At 34.6% G+C, this 13,731-nt stretch overlaps 2 protein-coding genes across 3 annotated transcripts; both read right to left on the reverse strand.

Annotated features, from left to right (window-relative positions):
- Positions 1-226: 226 nt before the first annotated feature.
- LOC114400462 (serine/threonine-protein kinase Nek6-like) lies at positions 227-6,473 on the reverse strand. Of its 2 annotated transcripts, XM_028362919.1 has the most exons (14): positions 5,818-6,473; positions 5,547-5,723; positions 5,058-5,124; positions 4,268-4,333; positions 4,071-4,117; positions 3,234-3,279; positions 3,067-3,147; positions 2,950-2,992; positions 2,810-2,859; positions 2,403-2,484; positions 2,267-2,316; positions 2,077-2,150; positions 1,796-1,847; positions 227-1,716 (listed from the first exon to the last, which is right to left on the reverse strand). In XM_028362919.1, the coding sequence occupies exons 2-14, from the start codon at positions 5,666-5,668 to the stop codon at positions 550-552; spliced, it is 1,947 nt and encodes a 648-aa protein (XP_028218720.1). In that variant the 5' UTR covers positions 5,669-5,723; positions 5,818-6,473; the 3' UTR covers positions 227-549. The 2 variants fall into 2 exon arrangements, with proteins under 2 accessions (XP_028218720.1, XP_028218719.1); XM_028362918.1 differs by having other exon boundaries at positions 5,547-6,472.
- A 2,528-nt stretch (positions 6,474-9,001) lies between these two features.
- LOC114400466 (chaperone protein dnaJ 6-like) lies at positions 9,002-11,919 on the reverse strand. The gene is made up of 8 exons (XM_028362923.1): positions 11,672-11,919; positions 11,439-11,540; positions 11,114-11,215; positions 10,262-10,321; positions 10,061-10,167; positions 9,893-9,975; positions 9,521-9,611; positions 9,002-9,452 (listed from the first exon to the last, which is right to left on the reverse strand). The coding sequence occupies exons 1-8, from the start codon at positions 11,747-11,749 to the stop codon at positions 9,239-9,241; spliced, it is 837 nt and encodes a 278-aa protein (XP_028218724.1). The 5' UTR covers positions 11,750-11,919; the 3' UTR covers positions 9,002-9,238.
- Between the last annotated feature and the right edge of the window lie 1,812 nt (positions 11,920-13,731).

Here is a 13,731-nt window from a genome sequence, read left to right on the forward strand (position 1 = left end):
CAGATAATTAGTAGTTTTAGTACATGCTACTCCATAGTTAGTAGTTGCCATCAATAATCTGTTTTTAGTTGCCATAGTTAGTAGATTGCTAGCATTTTTCCTCAATTTTTTTATATGGTCGTGAAAATTTCGTTGTCCAAATTATTCAAAGAATAGGGAATGATTGCAGCATGATACCAGATAACTGCAAGTGTTGAGCAGAAATCGACGTTAATATGGTCATGAATGCCATCTAACAAATAAACCAAATATATAAAACATCGAGCTCCAAGTGCATGGTTATTTTTTAGTTCGTAAAAGGGGAAGCAAAAAAATTTACACAATCAATGACCCATACACTGCTGGAAAACAAGCACAAATGACTATCCAACCTAACAAGAATAATTTAATTCATTTACTATAACCATTTAACACACCAAGAAAGAACATGTGGCATGCTATCTTCCAGTCTCCAATCTTCAACCAAGCAACAAATCTCGAAAGGAACAAACTCATGTGACATTTGAAATGCACATTTCTTACAACAATGTATAGATTTATGACCAGACCTTAGGTTTCAGGATTAAACTTTTGGGAAGATATGAGGCTTTTTGCTAGCCATATTGCTGTTTCTCTTGATGAGACAGCTTCTTTCCCAAATGGTCTTAGCACCCCAGCAAGCTCTTCGAGTTTATCTTGCTTGAGTAGCTGAGCACATAATTCGAGCAGAGATTCCAGAGCATCAGCTCTTTGCTGGCAGGGACTATCCAACGGAGTCTTGATTGTTTCATCACCATCTACTTCAGTTATTACACTCAATGAAATGCCACTCGGTGCCTGATCAACCTCCACTACATTATCATCTTTATGCGTGGAGCAAAGAATGTGTCCGTTTGCTATGTCATCATCCTTAACTGGAAGTGCATCATTACTAACAGACATTAAGCAGTTCATATGAGGGACCTCTGTATATACATCAGGGTTTTCACTTTTCTTCAAGCGGTTTCCAGATTCAGTGTCATTTTCAACCCTAATAGGATGTACAATAAGTGATGACCTTTCCTCATTGATGGACTTATCTTTATCAGTGCTGCTACTGCCTTCACTGGACATTGTTGATTTACCAGAGTCCTCAAGGTTTGAATCTTCCCTCTGTGCTTCAGCATTATCCAAACCTCCATTGCAAGAAGCATCTTCAACTTCTGCAGTCACCGCATTTATGTCGTCGTCTTCTAATTTATGAAAATGTTTAGCAGCAAATCTTTGTTCTTCATGCAGAGAATCTTGTGTACTCTTTGAAGAGATCTCATTGTTAGTCATTTCCCTTGCAGGTCTACTTTTAAAGTCCTCCTTGCACACACTGCAAATAGTTGATTCAGATGTTGTTGACCCATCTTTTGAGCCACTAATACTAGTAGAAGATTCAACTATGTAGCTGGTAAGATTAGCCATCCTGGTCTCAAGATTGTCTTCTGCACTGGTTGAAATTGTTACCACATCATTAGGAAGATTGCTTATCTGTATATCTGCATTTCCCTCAATTGGATGAATCCGTTCCAAACAATTTACTAAACCTGCTTCTTTGTCCTTATGGTCCTTGCCACCACTAGATTTATTAGGTCTTCTTGCTTTATCCTTTGGATTAACTAGGGGATATACAGGAAGAACATTAGATGATGCATTATGACAGCGTAGAACATAAGGTTGTAAAAGCGGATGCCTTAACAATTCAGCTGCCTGTCAATGAAGAGAAGCATTGTTAGAATCCACCATTCCATCCAAATTAATCACAAAAGACAGGTTCAGTTGAACTCACGGTTGGCCTATGTTCTGGGTTTTTCCTAAGCATGCTCTTGATAAGTTGTTTCCTGTCACACATTTGCCATCTTTCAGTTTTATCATTATACGCAATATAAAACATAAGATGAAAGAAGGGGAAAATATACGATTGCAAGTGCAAAATTTACAGGGGAATTTTGCTTGACTTCAATATAGTTGTATTCACTTTGAGGAAAAATACTTGAATCACCAAAAACACAGGTTAAAAATATATCATGACAATAGAGTGACTGCAATTGGTTTGAGGAAGTTACTTACAGTGTGGAAGAATAAACAATTGGCAGTGGAGAAATGGAGGATCTGTTTATTTTATTGATAAGTCCAGCCATGTCCTGTTTTAGTCATTCACTCGTGTTAAATTATTTTGCTGGTTTAAATATATATTGAAGAATAGATATTATGTTTCCATTTATAAAACTAAATTCCTGCAGATGGTTAAAGTTCTTACTGGAGCACGAAAAGCTGGTTGATGTGCAGCAATCTCAAACATGCAGCAACCTTTACATACAAAGAGATTTCATTCTTAAACAAGGTTTGATACCATATAGCTTTGTCAATTAGAATAAGGTATCCATGAACCTTACCAAGAGACCACATATCAGATTTATACCCATAAGGTATATCAGCGAGGAGCTCAGGACACATGTAATTTGGAGTTCCAACAACCTAGACAAGATATAAGAAGTATGCAAATAAAAAACAACATATCACTGTGTGAATTTATTTAAGTATCATTAACTTTAGCAATAAGAAGTTCAAAGCAAAAAATATAAATATATAGGCAGAAATTTATTTTTTTGGGCTGAACCAGGGTATGTCTCAGCCAAGAGTTAAAGATTAATTCCTTAAGATAATGAGATCCATTTAATTATTTAAGCTGAGAAGCGTCAATTACTGGGCATGACAGTCCATTACCATGGGACAAAAATACAGGTAACTTACTAGAAGGAGGCATTAGATAAAAGCTAACATAGCACGCATGTATCCATACCGAGGAAGCAAGGTCTTCTGCATTAAGTCGCTTTGCAAGACCAAAGTCACCTGTAAGGTTCATGCAATAAATATATTTCTTCAGATAACATAGTTTATGAAAGCCTAAGTTTGAGCTTTCAAGGAATAAATACTACATACCAAGCCGAATGTTGTTGTCTTTGGTGAGGAATATGTTGGAACACTGAAATACATGAAGTTGCATTAATGTAAACATCACAAAGGATTTCTTAAACAATAAAAGCGAATATGCAATACCTTAAGATCTCTGTGGATCACACGATTGGAATGCAAGTAGTCCACAGCTATCAACAACTGAGTCAGCCATTTGCAGACCTTCTGCAGGAGGAATTGGTGATTCAGAGTGGGTAAGGAATACTCATACGAGGAATTACGAGGAAGAGCAGATTAACCATATTAGTTACCTCCTCAGGAAAAAATGACCCTCGGGCTTTCTTTATGTTCTCTGCCCTGCTCCACAAAGAATGCAGGATTCCATGATTAGGACTTCATGTCACTGTTTGTATTTCATCCTATATAGCATTTTTTTTATCATATCCTATTTAGCTATAAATGCATGCATGTAGACTATCTTATATAAAATACAAGACCCGCAGAATCCCAATTACAGTCTAAGTGTATTTCATCTCAAAATTAAACTGCAATGAAGAATATGAATGTCATGCAAAGAACATACAAATAGATATATTAAACTTCTATATGGAAAGGATACTACGGATATTGCAAAAATTCAACACCAATCAACAAGGACCCCTTCCAGATCTCCATAATATGTATTACTTACAAAGCATGTTTATGCCAGAGTTTAAAAAAAGGTTCTTGACCCTTTTCTGACACCTTAATCTTTTAGGCCAAGGATCTGTTATACATCAGAATTAGATTGTGTAGACTAAAATTCAATACTTGTCATCCATCTTATAATTAAAAATCAATATAATAGCTTGATTATCCCATAGAAAAAATTCAGCATAAAGTTTTGGGTAGTTTCAATCCAAGATAGCAATTTTTATAATGTCCACATTACAAGTCCAGTAGGTCTTCACATAAAATAATGTGTAAGGAGTTATGAGAATCATTCTTTTATACTTATTTAATAGCTTACACTTTTGGTTTAACAATTTGAATGTATATATTTAATAAATATTTCCTTTTCTCCCGACATTAATTGAAAAACAATAAGCTCAGATCCTTAATTTATGCAAGAAAGAACCAGTGTTACTAACAGATATTGCTTTACTTACATGTCACCTCCTTCACAATAGCCGGTTATAATGCATATGTGGTCCTCCTACAAAATATAAAATATCAGAAACATGCCTATGAAGTGTGCTAAACATCAGAATAAGCTGATATGTCTAATAAAATTCAAACTTATTTTTTCATCTCTATATAAATGAATGACTGAAATTTAAAATTAAGAAGAAAAAAATGTCTGTACCTTCTCCACCCAAGCATCTTTGTAGTCCACAATATATGGGTTATTCAGTTTTGCAATCAGGTTCATCTGTAATGGAAAGAGGAACTGAGTCACTTTCATGTGGGTAGACAGAAAATAATCATTTGAAATCAGCTTCACACAACCTCTTAGGACTGAAGTCCATGAAATCATTATTAAGAATACTGTTTTTTTTTTTTAAAGGCAAATATATTATGAATACACACTCATATCTACAGAAAACCAATATTAAGATGGCACTTGGCTCAAAAATGAAAATGACATGTCTTATGGTGTTTATAGCATTTAGTGAGCATAATAACATTGACAAAACAAATATCCTCTTCTCTGGAAGTTTGATCAACACTTGAGACAACAGTAATGAGCAGCATATCACCTACCAGATTTCATCAATGAAATTAATTCAATGCAAATTTACTAAAGTCATTGTCTTTGTTTCTGCAGTGGAGATTCAATTACATTATTCAACTAGATATCCAGATGACAGGTTTATTTGTAGTACAAAAGAAGCATAGCCAACAATGGCATATTCCTAGATCATCATGAAAGAGAAATATAAAGATATTGAAAAGCACAAACAAATAGTTAAGTTGGGCTGATTCATGCCATGCAAAAAAAAAAAAAAAAAAAAAAATATATATATATATATATATATATATATATATATATATATATATATATATATATATATATATATTAAAACAAAAGATAAATAAATATTTGCATGATTGACACTTAGGATTCCTCAGGTCGAAGGATTTGTTACACCAACCTCTTGGTGTGCTGTACGTTTGAACTTCTCTGTCTGTTTGGCCAACCTAATCTTTTTCAGCACATACCTACCGAGGATATGAAATTATGAGAATGAGTAACAATCGAAGTTGACAAGCTAACTCTACTCAATTATCTGGATTTTCAACTCCAACAATTAAACACCACCATCTCAAAATAGAAAGGGAAAAAAAATCACAAATTTTCAAACTTTCTCTCTCGGATTGTCCATCATTTAACAGAAAAAAAAAAAAAAAAAAAACAATATCCAACCATCCATGTTCTACAGTTCACCAGGAAAATAATTGAACCTGAAAAGCTAACTAGTAACTACCATGAAAGGTTTCAGGCCTCAACTCCAACAATTGAACACAATAATCCAGAAGAAAAAAAATTATTTTTTCCTCATGGGGTTGTCCATTTTCTCACTGGAAAAACAAATGGATCTTCTATCGGTTAAGGGAAATAGTTAAAGGTGCCATTGACTCACCTCTTTTTCTCGGACTTGTGAAGAACGAGGAAGGCAGAGCCAAAAGCTCCTCTTCCAATTTGCTCTATGACTTCATACTCTTCCATCTTTTTGGACCTGGTGTCACCGTTCTCTGTCTCCATGGAAAATTCCAGAGGCTAGAAGACAAAAGGTGAAGAAGCACTGAAGCAGCAGATCCTGATTTGCTACTACAAACTCAGAAGTGTAAAAGAAAGAGAAAAAATAGATACTTTATGGCAAAGTATGTGTGAGTTTGAATTCTACTACCAACCCTCTCTACCCTTTTTTTCATCCAAATGCTGTAATTGAAGACACACGCTGTAGGCTGAAGGGCATTAATTGGGTATAGCAAATGTATCCTAAGAGAATGAATTTTGGGGACTATTCAATGGGTTGCAGCAACCATATGAAGCGTCTTCACATGAAAGATGAGTAAAGCTACATTCCACAATTATGACACTAAACTACCTCGTCTGAAGACTGAATTGGAGAGAGAGACAGAGAGACAAGAAAGGGTAGACTCAAGTAAAGTAGAATATATCACCACCAAGAAAATTGAAAGGTTGATGACTTAACTTACCCAAAAGAAAGTTTGGAGAGAGAGTGGGGGTGGACAACAAGGTCAAGTAAAGGCTATATACCAATGGCATGGTGTCACATTTATAAATACTTTTTTATGTTTTAATTAAAAACAAATCCTATGACTCTCTAAAAGAAGTATTCAGACCAATAATTATATGTTATCACTAACAAAATTGTCACATTGACAATACCATTTACATACATGTTTTTGTAGAATATTAGTGCTATTCTTGTCGATTAGAGTAACCTTAATTGAAAAACACTTTTATGTGTTGATATTATTGTTGTAGTGGTGAGTGTATCATGGCTACAACCCCACCCCACCCAATGGCTCAAAAAGAAAATGGGGTTGGGAGAAAGGGCGTGGAGGACAGAACTTAAAGGGGAAAAATATGGTATGAAAAACTAAAGAAAAAGGAAAAGTCTTGCTTGCGTTTTCAGATTCATAGGAGATCATTCAAAACAAGGAATGTTCCCAGCTCGCAGTTGTGATGTCACACACCGTGTACCTTAATAAACAAAATCATCAAAATTCAGTCTTGAGCCAATAGGTGTATAAATATACACTACAAAAAGTAAAAAATTAAATAAATAAATAAAAGTTGCGTGGGTTTGTGCTGGCCAACCACCCCGGCTGGTCCAGAGGCATAATTGTGGTTTAATTTAACACCTCCAGCATTCTTAGAGGTCAAGAATTTTTCTATTATTTAATGTTTGATGTAATGATATGATTAGTTTTAAATTAAGTGTTAATGGTGAGTGATAAACATGTTAATTTATGATAAAATGATAGGTCAGCAACTACTTGTTGCAATTATGTACATATTTGTACAAATTAGGTGGTAATCGGGTTTATTTAACCCTAAGAAATGTAGTAATCATTTCTAAGCATGAGCTTAACAACTAACAAGTAAAATTTCAACTGTTAATTTGGTGATCATGATGTCAAATCAAAACCTAATTAGTCTGTTTAACCAACCCGTAAAAGAACGAGGTGCAATGTCATTATTATAGTAGACCGTAGATTATCTGCCACACGATATTGCCATGTAGGTTTTACAACAGTTTATCACAAGAAAGTCAATAATAATAAGATCAAAGGGAAAGAAAGCCGCAAGATTAACATAGTTATAAGTTACCCAAATTAATTAAATCCTAGAGATCCTAAAATTTGGAGCTGACACAAGAACAAGTAATGTCGTTGACCCTCACCTGCGTACGGTTTTTTAAGGTAGAACTTAAAAAAAAAAATAGATACAATTTCTTAATTGCATGTTGAGTATTCTCTCAAAAAAAAAAAGTGCATCCAAGTTATATCTTTTCAGAAATCAAGAAAAAATTAAGAGAACAAATTAAGGGGTCATCCTCCTCTGTTTCCAATTATTGCCTTTTTTTCCTTTCCAAGCTAAATGCTTTCACTCCCATGAAATCCTTTATCCCCATGCTTTAGTTGTCGGAGACAGTAAAAAGTTAATAATGTTACTATCCACAAGGTGCAACACAAGTGGATGTGGTTAATAGCTTAAACCTTATAAGTATAAAACAGAAGTTTGATTCGAGAATAGAGCAGCACTTGTGTGAAAAATAATCGTCCTTTAATTAATACTCTACTTCAAGAGAAAAAAAAAGTTGCAAGTATATAGAACAGCACATTGAATTTTTTTGCATATATTTTAGTTCGGAAGGAATAGAAGTATTTTATCTGGACACCAACCGCTGTTCTCTCATGTGGTGCTCCGAATATTACAATAACCATTGTCCCCGCAAAAGCAACCATGTAGTGTCGGCAGTAATCATTCCCTTGTCTTTGCTATTTACAACTGACCATGAAATCCAAAATTCCATTCAAAAACCTCTTAAACTTTTGATTTGATCGTCAACATAATGAGTATAGGTGATATGAAAACAATAGTGTGCTATGAACTAGGCGTAGACAATGACAATGACAAAGACATGATAACTACGACATATGGTTGACGAACGATTCCCGTTTTAAACAGTTTGTGCTTCACAGCCGAAGGCTATAAAGAACAGTTATTTTGCTAAACAAAATTGTAGTTATATATAAATGTGGATACAGATATGAATCATATGATACAAGGCAAAGGCCTGTACGGGTTTTATTTTCAAACAAGACTCTGCCAGGTATGATATAACTTTATCCTCCAGTTTGTGAATGACTGTATAAAGGGTTTCTGTAAGTACATAAAAACTAGTTTATGTTGTGTTCATGCAGTTGAACTGTTACATCACATGGCTATGATCGTGATTAGTTACCAGTTTGAATAGTAAAATTATCATTCTTGCAGATCTTCTAAAGAAAAATAGGCCATTGATGTGAACGTGAGGAAAACAAAAAAGTGACATGAGGAAGTAAATGAATGCAAAGAAGGTTCTTCTAAAGTGTTCTCTAAAATAAACAAATTGTATCCATACTTAAGTAAATTTCAAAAAACCAAATCTTACACAGTCCTAACACAAGATTTGCTACAAAAAGAATTCCTATACTCCATATAGCATAATATGGGATCATCGATCACCCCAACTTCAGACCGGCCATCTCACTTTAGGCCTGCATAATGAAGCTATTCCCCCCTTTAATGAAATTTGTTAATGCCCTAAGCCAGTTGCCAGCGGTTGTTTTCACTTTTCAAGCCAAAAAATTGCTAGGCGTTTTCAAGATATAGAAAATGTCACAAATCTTACATTTAAATCTAGTGTCCGTTTGGTTTACTGGCATTGTCAATTTCACACACCATGACACGTTTCAGTGTAAAATTTGTGATTGAAATTAATTATAATCACATACAATGATTTAAAATCAATTTTACTCATTTAAAGCCAGCGGAAACTTAACTGTAAGCATATCAGCATTGGTGCTAAATAAACAACAAACATCCATATAAAAAAATTTGGTAAAAGGATACCAATCACTTGCCGTCACAGCAAAGAAATAAAATGGCTCCATCTCAGTAATAACCAGTCACATCGACTTACAAATTGAAAACACCCAAGTAGTTCTGCTAAATACATCAACATTTGATAACTAAAAAACAGGAGCAAACACCATGTCACAGAAACAAATTAACTAGACACATAATTGTATATTTTTACTTTCGCTTTGATTGCTTCGAGTTTTTAGAGGATCTACCAGTCTCCAGCTTTCTCCGTGTAGCTTCAAACTCCTCTTCAGAGGGTTCTGGCGTATCACCACCACCATATTTTGAAACTAGAGATGAGAACATTAAATCAAACTGCCCTTTTCTCTCATTTCGGCGTTGTGCTATGATTGCACATAGATCTGTCTCTGACTGCTTATTTGACCTGTAGAAAACAATGGATCATTCTTAAACTACAGCATAAATAATGCAAACCCTGCTTTATCAACTTACTTTTCCCTCCTCCTCAAAGGATTTGTGGGCGGTTTGATTTCAGATACTTCCTTAGCCCATTTCTGGTAGGCTTTTTTTGCCTTTAGTTCTCCTACAGAATATGGAGAAGAGAAAATAAATAATCATCAACGAAAAAGTTAAACAACCCAAGAATGTAATGGACTCTGTCATGACTGCTCATCTTAGCATGCTGATTCACAGCACTAAAGCTTAAAAGTAAAGTAAGTGCATGATCACCAATTCTCTTATTAACTTGCATTCCCAATCTAACAATCGAAACTCAACATACAACTTTTCCTGCAGAGAAACTTAAAATCTAGAGCAAATGTCTGGCTAAAACCTTGGTTAACAAAATGTAGTTAATATCTTTACCTGAAGCTATAGCCTCATCGAGAATATCCTTGAATCGGTGTGAATCAAGTTTAGGATCTGAACAAAGCATTGAACAAAAAAGCCTGCAAAGGGAGATAACTCCTGATATCAAGCTCAACCTTTTCAAATACGGCTCATGCGCATCTCAAATTCACAATGCTTTCTTACCTATTCATGTTACCCTTGCACTTCTTGTACAAATCAATCAAATCATTTTTCTCTGAGTCAGATCCCCGATAGTTTGCTTCAAACTCCTCAATATCAGCTTCAGTCACCTGTAGCACATTTTAAGCACCACATAAATGAACACAAATATACCACAATGGATTAGAAAACAGAATACCATATATCATATATTAAAACAAATACCTTCTTGTACATTGTTCTAAAGAACTCTTGAAGATTCTGAACAACATCTCCAGCAAGGTCCTGATTTTAAAAAAAAAATGAAGAGTTGTTGTAGATGTCAAGGACATGTGGCTAAAGTATCCTGAATGCTACCCTTACAGCATTTAACATTTTTTAAGTAATTATAAGCATTCAGTAGAGAAAACCTAGCATCTTTGAAAAATTCATTAGTAAGACCCAAGAATATTATAAGAGGATACTTTCCTCTAATAACAGTTATAGAACATAAGAATCTCAACTCTAATTCTTTAATATAATTTTTACACTCACCTTGCATCCGTCTCAATCTCAATTTTGTTTCCTAATTGCATATATCACTTTGTCTCTCTTTCTTTCATATTTCTCCCCTCCCTTCAAGGTGTATGCACCCTAATTGGGTGTGAAAGAACCATTTTTGTAAGGATATACTTGGTATCTAGACATTTCCAAATATGAATTCAATTTATCATGTTTTCATTGATTCGCCAGCAAGAGCAATAGCCTTGTCTTACTAAATAAGGTCAACTACATAAATCACACAATAGAATTAGAGTCTTATTTGGAAAAAAAAACTTCTCTACAAACACTCAAGGAGAAGAAATAAAAAGGTAAATGAATTCAGCTTTTCCCAGAAGTTAAAGTCAAATTCAGCTGTTTTTTGTAGAAGTTCTCTCATCTAATTTTTCCAATTTTAACTTATGGAAGAAAAAAAGAGTCAATTTTATCTTGTTATTTTCTTTTCCTATAAATAGTTAAATACTAATTGAGAAATTTATCCAATCAAAGCCTAATCATCAGCAACAACACATGAAGAAAAAAAAAAGTGGCACTCACAGCATCATCAACACAACCAGTCTGATCATAGAGAGCTCGCTTCTCTTCATCCCCGAGAATCGATATCACTTTTTGCAGTTGCTGGAATTTCTCCTTAGCTTCCTGCAACAACACAAGAAACTAATCAATTACAAGTGTCAACACCTAAAATATATTCTAGTGAAAAGACCATGATGGCATATTCAGGAGATATAAAAGGTTGGTTGGGTGGTTAAGAAGGAGGGAAAGGTTGCGGATTCGATCCCTCCTATTAAAAAAAAAAAAAAACTAGCAATTAACATTTGTCAATATAAAAAATGATGGCATATTCGGCTAGAAGAATGACCTCATCATCACCAGGGTTCTTATCGGGGTGAAGCCGCAACGCCAACTTGTAGTACGCCTTCTTTATTTCCTGCTGAGACGCCGTTCTCTCCACGCCAAGAACCTACAACCACTCAACCACCGTCAAACAAAGTCATAATATATCACAGTAACAACACGCGAATTGAATTTGAATAGTGAAATAATCCATTATCAAAGGAAAGCGAAAGAAAAAGCATGAATTTTTTAGGGTACCTGGTAAAGGCTGGTTTGATCATGTTGCACTTCCATTTCCTCGTCGTCGGAAACCCTAGCTTTCTTCTTCTGCGCCATTTTCGTTTTGCAGAAAGAGAGTGATTCCAATACTCGTTTGGTGGGTTCGTTTGCGCCTCGTGCTTGTTTTAAATCAACGTTTGCGTTTGAAGTTAAATTAAACTAATATTAACTTTTTTTTAAAAATAAAATAAAGTTGGGGTTGTTCCCGCCATGTGATTCCGGCTTTACTATTTTTTCCCGCCTTTGTGTTCTGATTCACCCTCTACCTACAAAGTATGGGTACACCCAATTATATTCTGGAAAGCCTATTTGGGATTATCAAGAAATAAATGGTAGTAAATTCAGATTTCATAATAGACTTTTGAGAATATAATTGGAGTTCAAATAGACTTTTCAGAATGTAATCAGAGGTGAAGAACGCAATAGTAAGAATGTAAAAAACAATCTAGTCAAAGTTAAGTGTAATCACCTTTACATCTTTCCTTTAAAAAAAAAATCACATCTTTATGTCATGGTTTTATTTTTTATTTAAATATCACTTGTTCAAATTTAAATTTTTAAGTTATGTTTGAATTAGTAGAAAATAACAAAAAATTGCCAAGAAAATGAAATGACATTACTAATCTAATTTTGTTTGGATATTTAAAAACATTTGAAATTTAGAACGAGAAAAATCAATAATTCATTGATTTAAATGATATTGAACTCGATCTTTCACAATAATTTTTTAGGTTTGAATCTTGTGGATGAAAAAAATATATGACATGTATTGATTATAGTCATATGACATGTAAGAAAGATGTTCATAAGATAACTACCTTGATTATTTTCAAATGGTGTAACAATATTAAAATTACTATATGATTATGTTATTCTTACGAGAACAATCATCCAATGTAAACTTTCCATGGTTTAGCTCTAGCTTTTTTTTTTAGCTAACCAGGGAAAACAAAATAGAAACTATAGCTCACTAAGGCTACGACTACAATAGCAAGGACAGGGGGAAGAAAATTGAAAACAACTAAAGAGTATCTTCTTTGATGACCAAGGTTAGCTTCCATGTCCACACTTTTGTTGACTTCACAAAGAACGTGATGAACATTTGATGACTAACCCATCTTTCTCAAGTCAAACTTGATGCTTTGGATGATACTCTTAAGATAAGGAGGCGTAACTAAATCACCTTTAACCAAATTGACTACAACAAGGGAATCTGACTCAACACAGACAGAGTGTAGGTTCATGTCTTTAGCCAAGTGAATACCAAATTTAAGACCCCGTAACTCAACCAACGGGGCATTACAAGGAAGGAGTTTCTTATGGAACCAGGTTGTGACATCGCCATTATCGTCTCTAATAAAGCCACTACAAGCAGCAATGCCCGAAGTAGCCTTGTAGGAACCATCCACATTGATTTTATAAGCTGAAAATTTTGGGAGCTTCCAAGAAACAACCACATGATGATAACCATCATTGTAGTTAGAAGATGTCCCTTTTGAATACTCTTTGTGAATAAACTAGGCTTGGGAAAGAACCTAGTGCATTGAACCAAAGTCTAAGCTGGAGATGCCTTGGAAAACAATTTGGTTCCTATCATTCCATAGATGGTGGATTAAAATACCAGAGAAAGAACTCCAAGTACCCACAAGGGCTTCCATGTTGTTCCTCCTTAGGTTTAAATCCAACCAAGCATAAAGCCCACGGCTGAAGAATTTGACTTAGTGATTTTGGTCAATGAAAATGGACCAGAACTCCCTCACCTCTTCACAATCTCTAAGAGTATGCATGGAGTCTTTTGCATAATTCCCATATATAGGGTAGGTATTAGAATCTGACATTTTCTTGTGCTTCCTTGAGGAATTTGTAAAGAGTTTAACATGAATGAGTCTCCAAAAGAAAACACGGATACATTGCGAGCGATGCCAATTTGAAACCAAATTGGATCTATATTTAGACTAAATATTTGTTGGGGACTCGCCATTGGATAAGAAAGAGTAAGCCTCCCTAATAGAGAAGTTACCATCCTTAGAGTCTTTTCC

This window comes from Glycine soja, chromosome 19 (assembly GCF_004193775.1).
Source record: "Glycine soja cultivar W05 chromosome 19, ASM419377v2, whole genome shotgun sequence".
Classification (NCBI taxonomy): Eukaryota; Viridiplantae; Streptophyta; class Magnoliopsida; order Fabales; family Fabaceae; genus Glycine; species Glycine soja.

Coding starts and splice junctions, on each gene's coding strand:
- LOC114400462 (XM_028362919.1), bottom strand. CDS start 5,668: ATGGAGACAGAGAACGGTGACACCAGGTCCAAAAAGATGGAAGAGTAT. Junction 5,125..5,546: donor CACAAGTCCGAGAAAAAGAG/GTGAGTCAATGG, acceptor TATCCTCGGTAG/GTATGTGCTGAAAAAGATTA. Junction 4,118..4,267: donor AAGATGCTTGGGTGGAGAAG/GTACAGACATTT, acceptor TATATTTTGTAG/GAGGACCACATATGCATTAT.
- LOC114400466 (XM_028362923.1), bottom strand. CDS start 11,749: ATGGCGCAGAAGAAGAAAGCTAGGGTTTCCGACGACGAGGAAATGGAA. Junction 11,216..11,438: donor AGAACCCTGGTGATGATGAG/GTCATTCTTCTA, acceptor GTGTTGTTGCAG/GAAGCTAAGGAGAAATTCCA. Junction 9,976..10,060: donor TGCAAGGGTAACATGAATAG/GTAAGAAAGCAT, acceptor CTCCCTTTGCAG/GCTTTTTTGTTCAATGCTTT.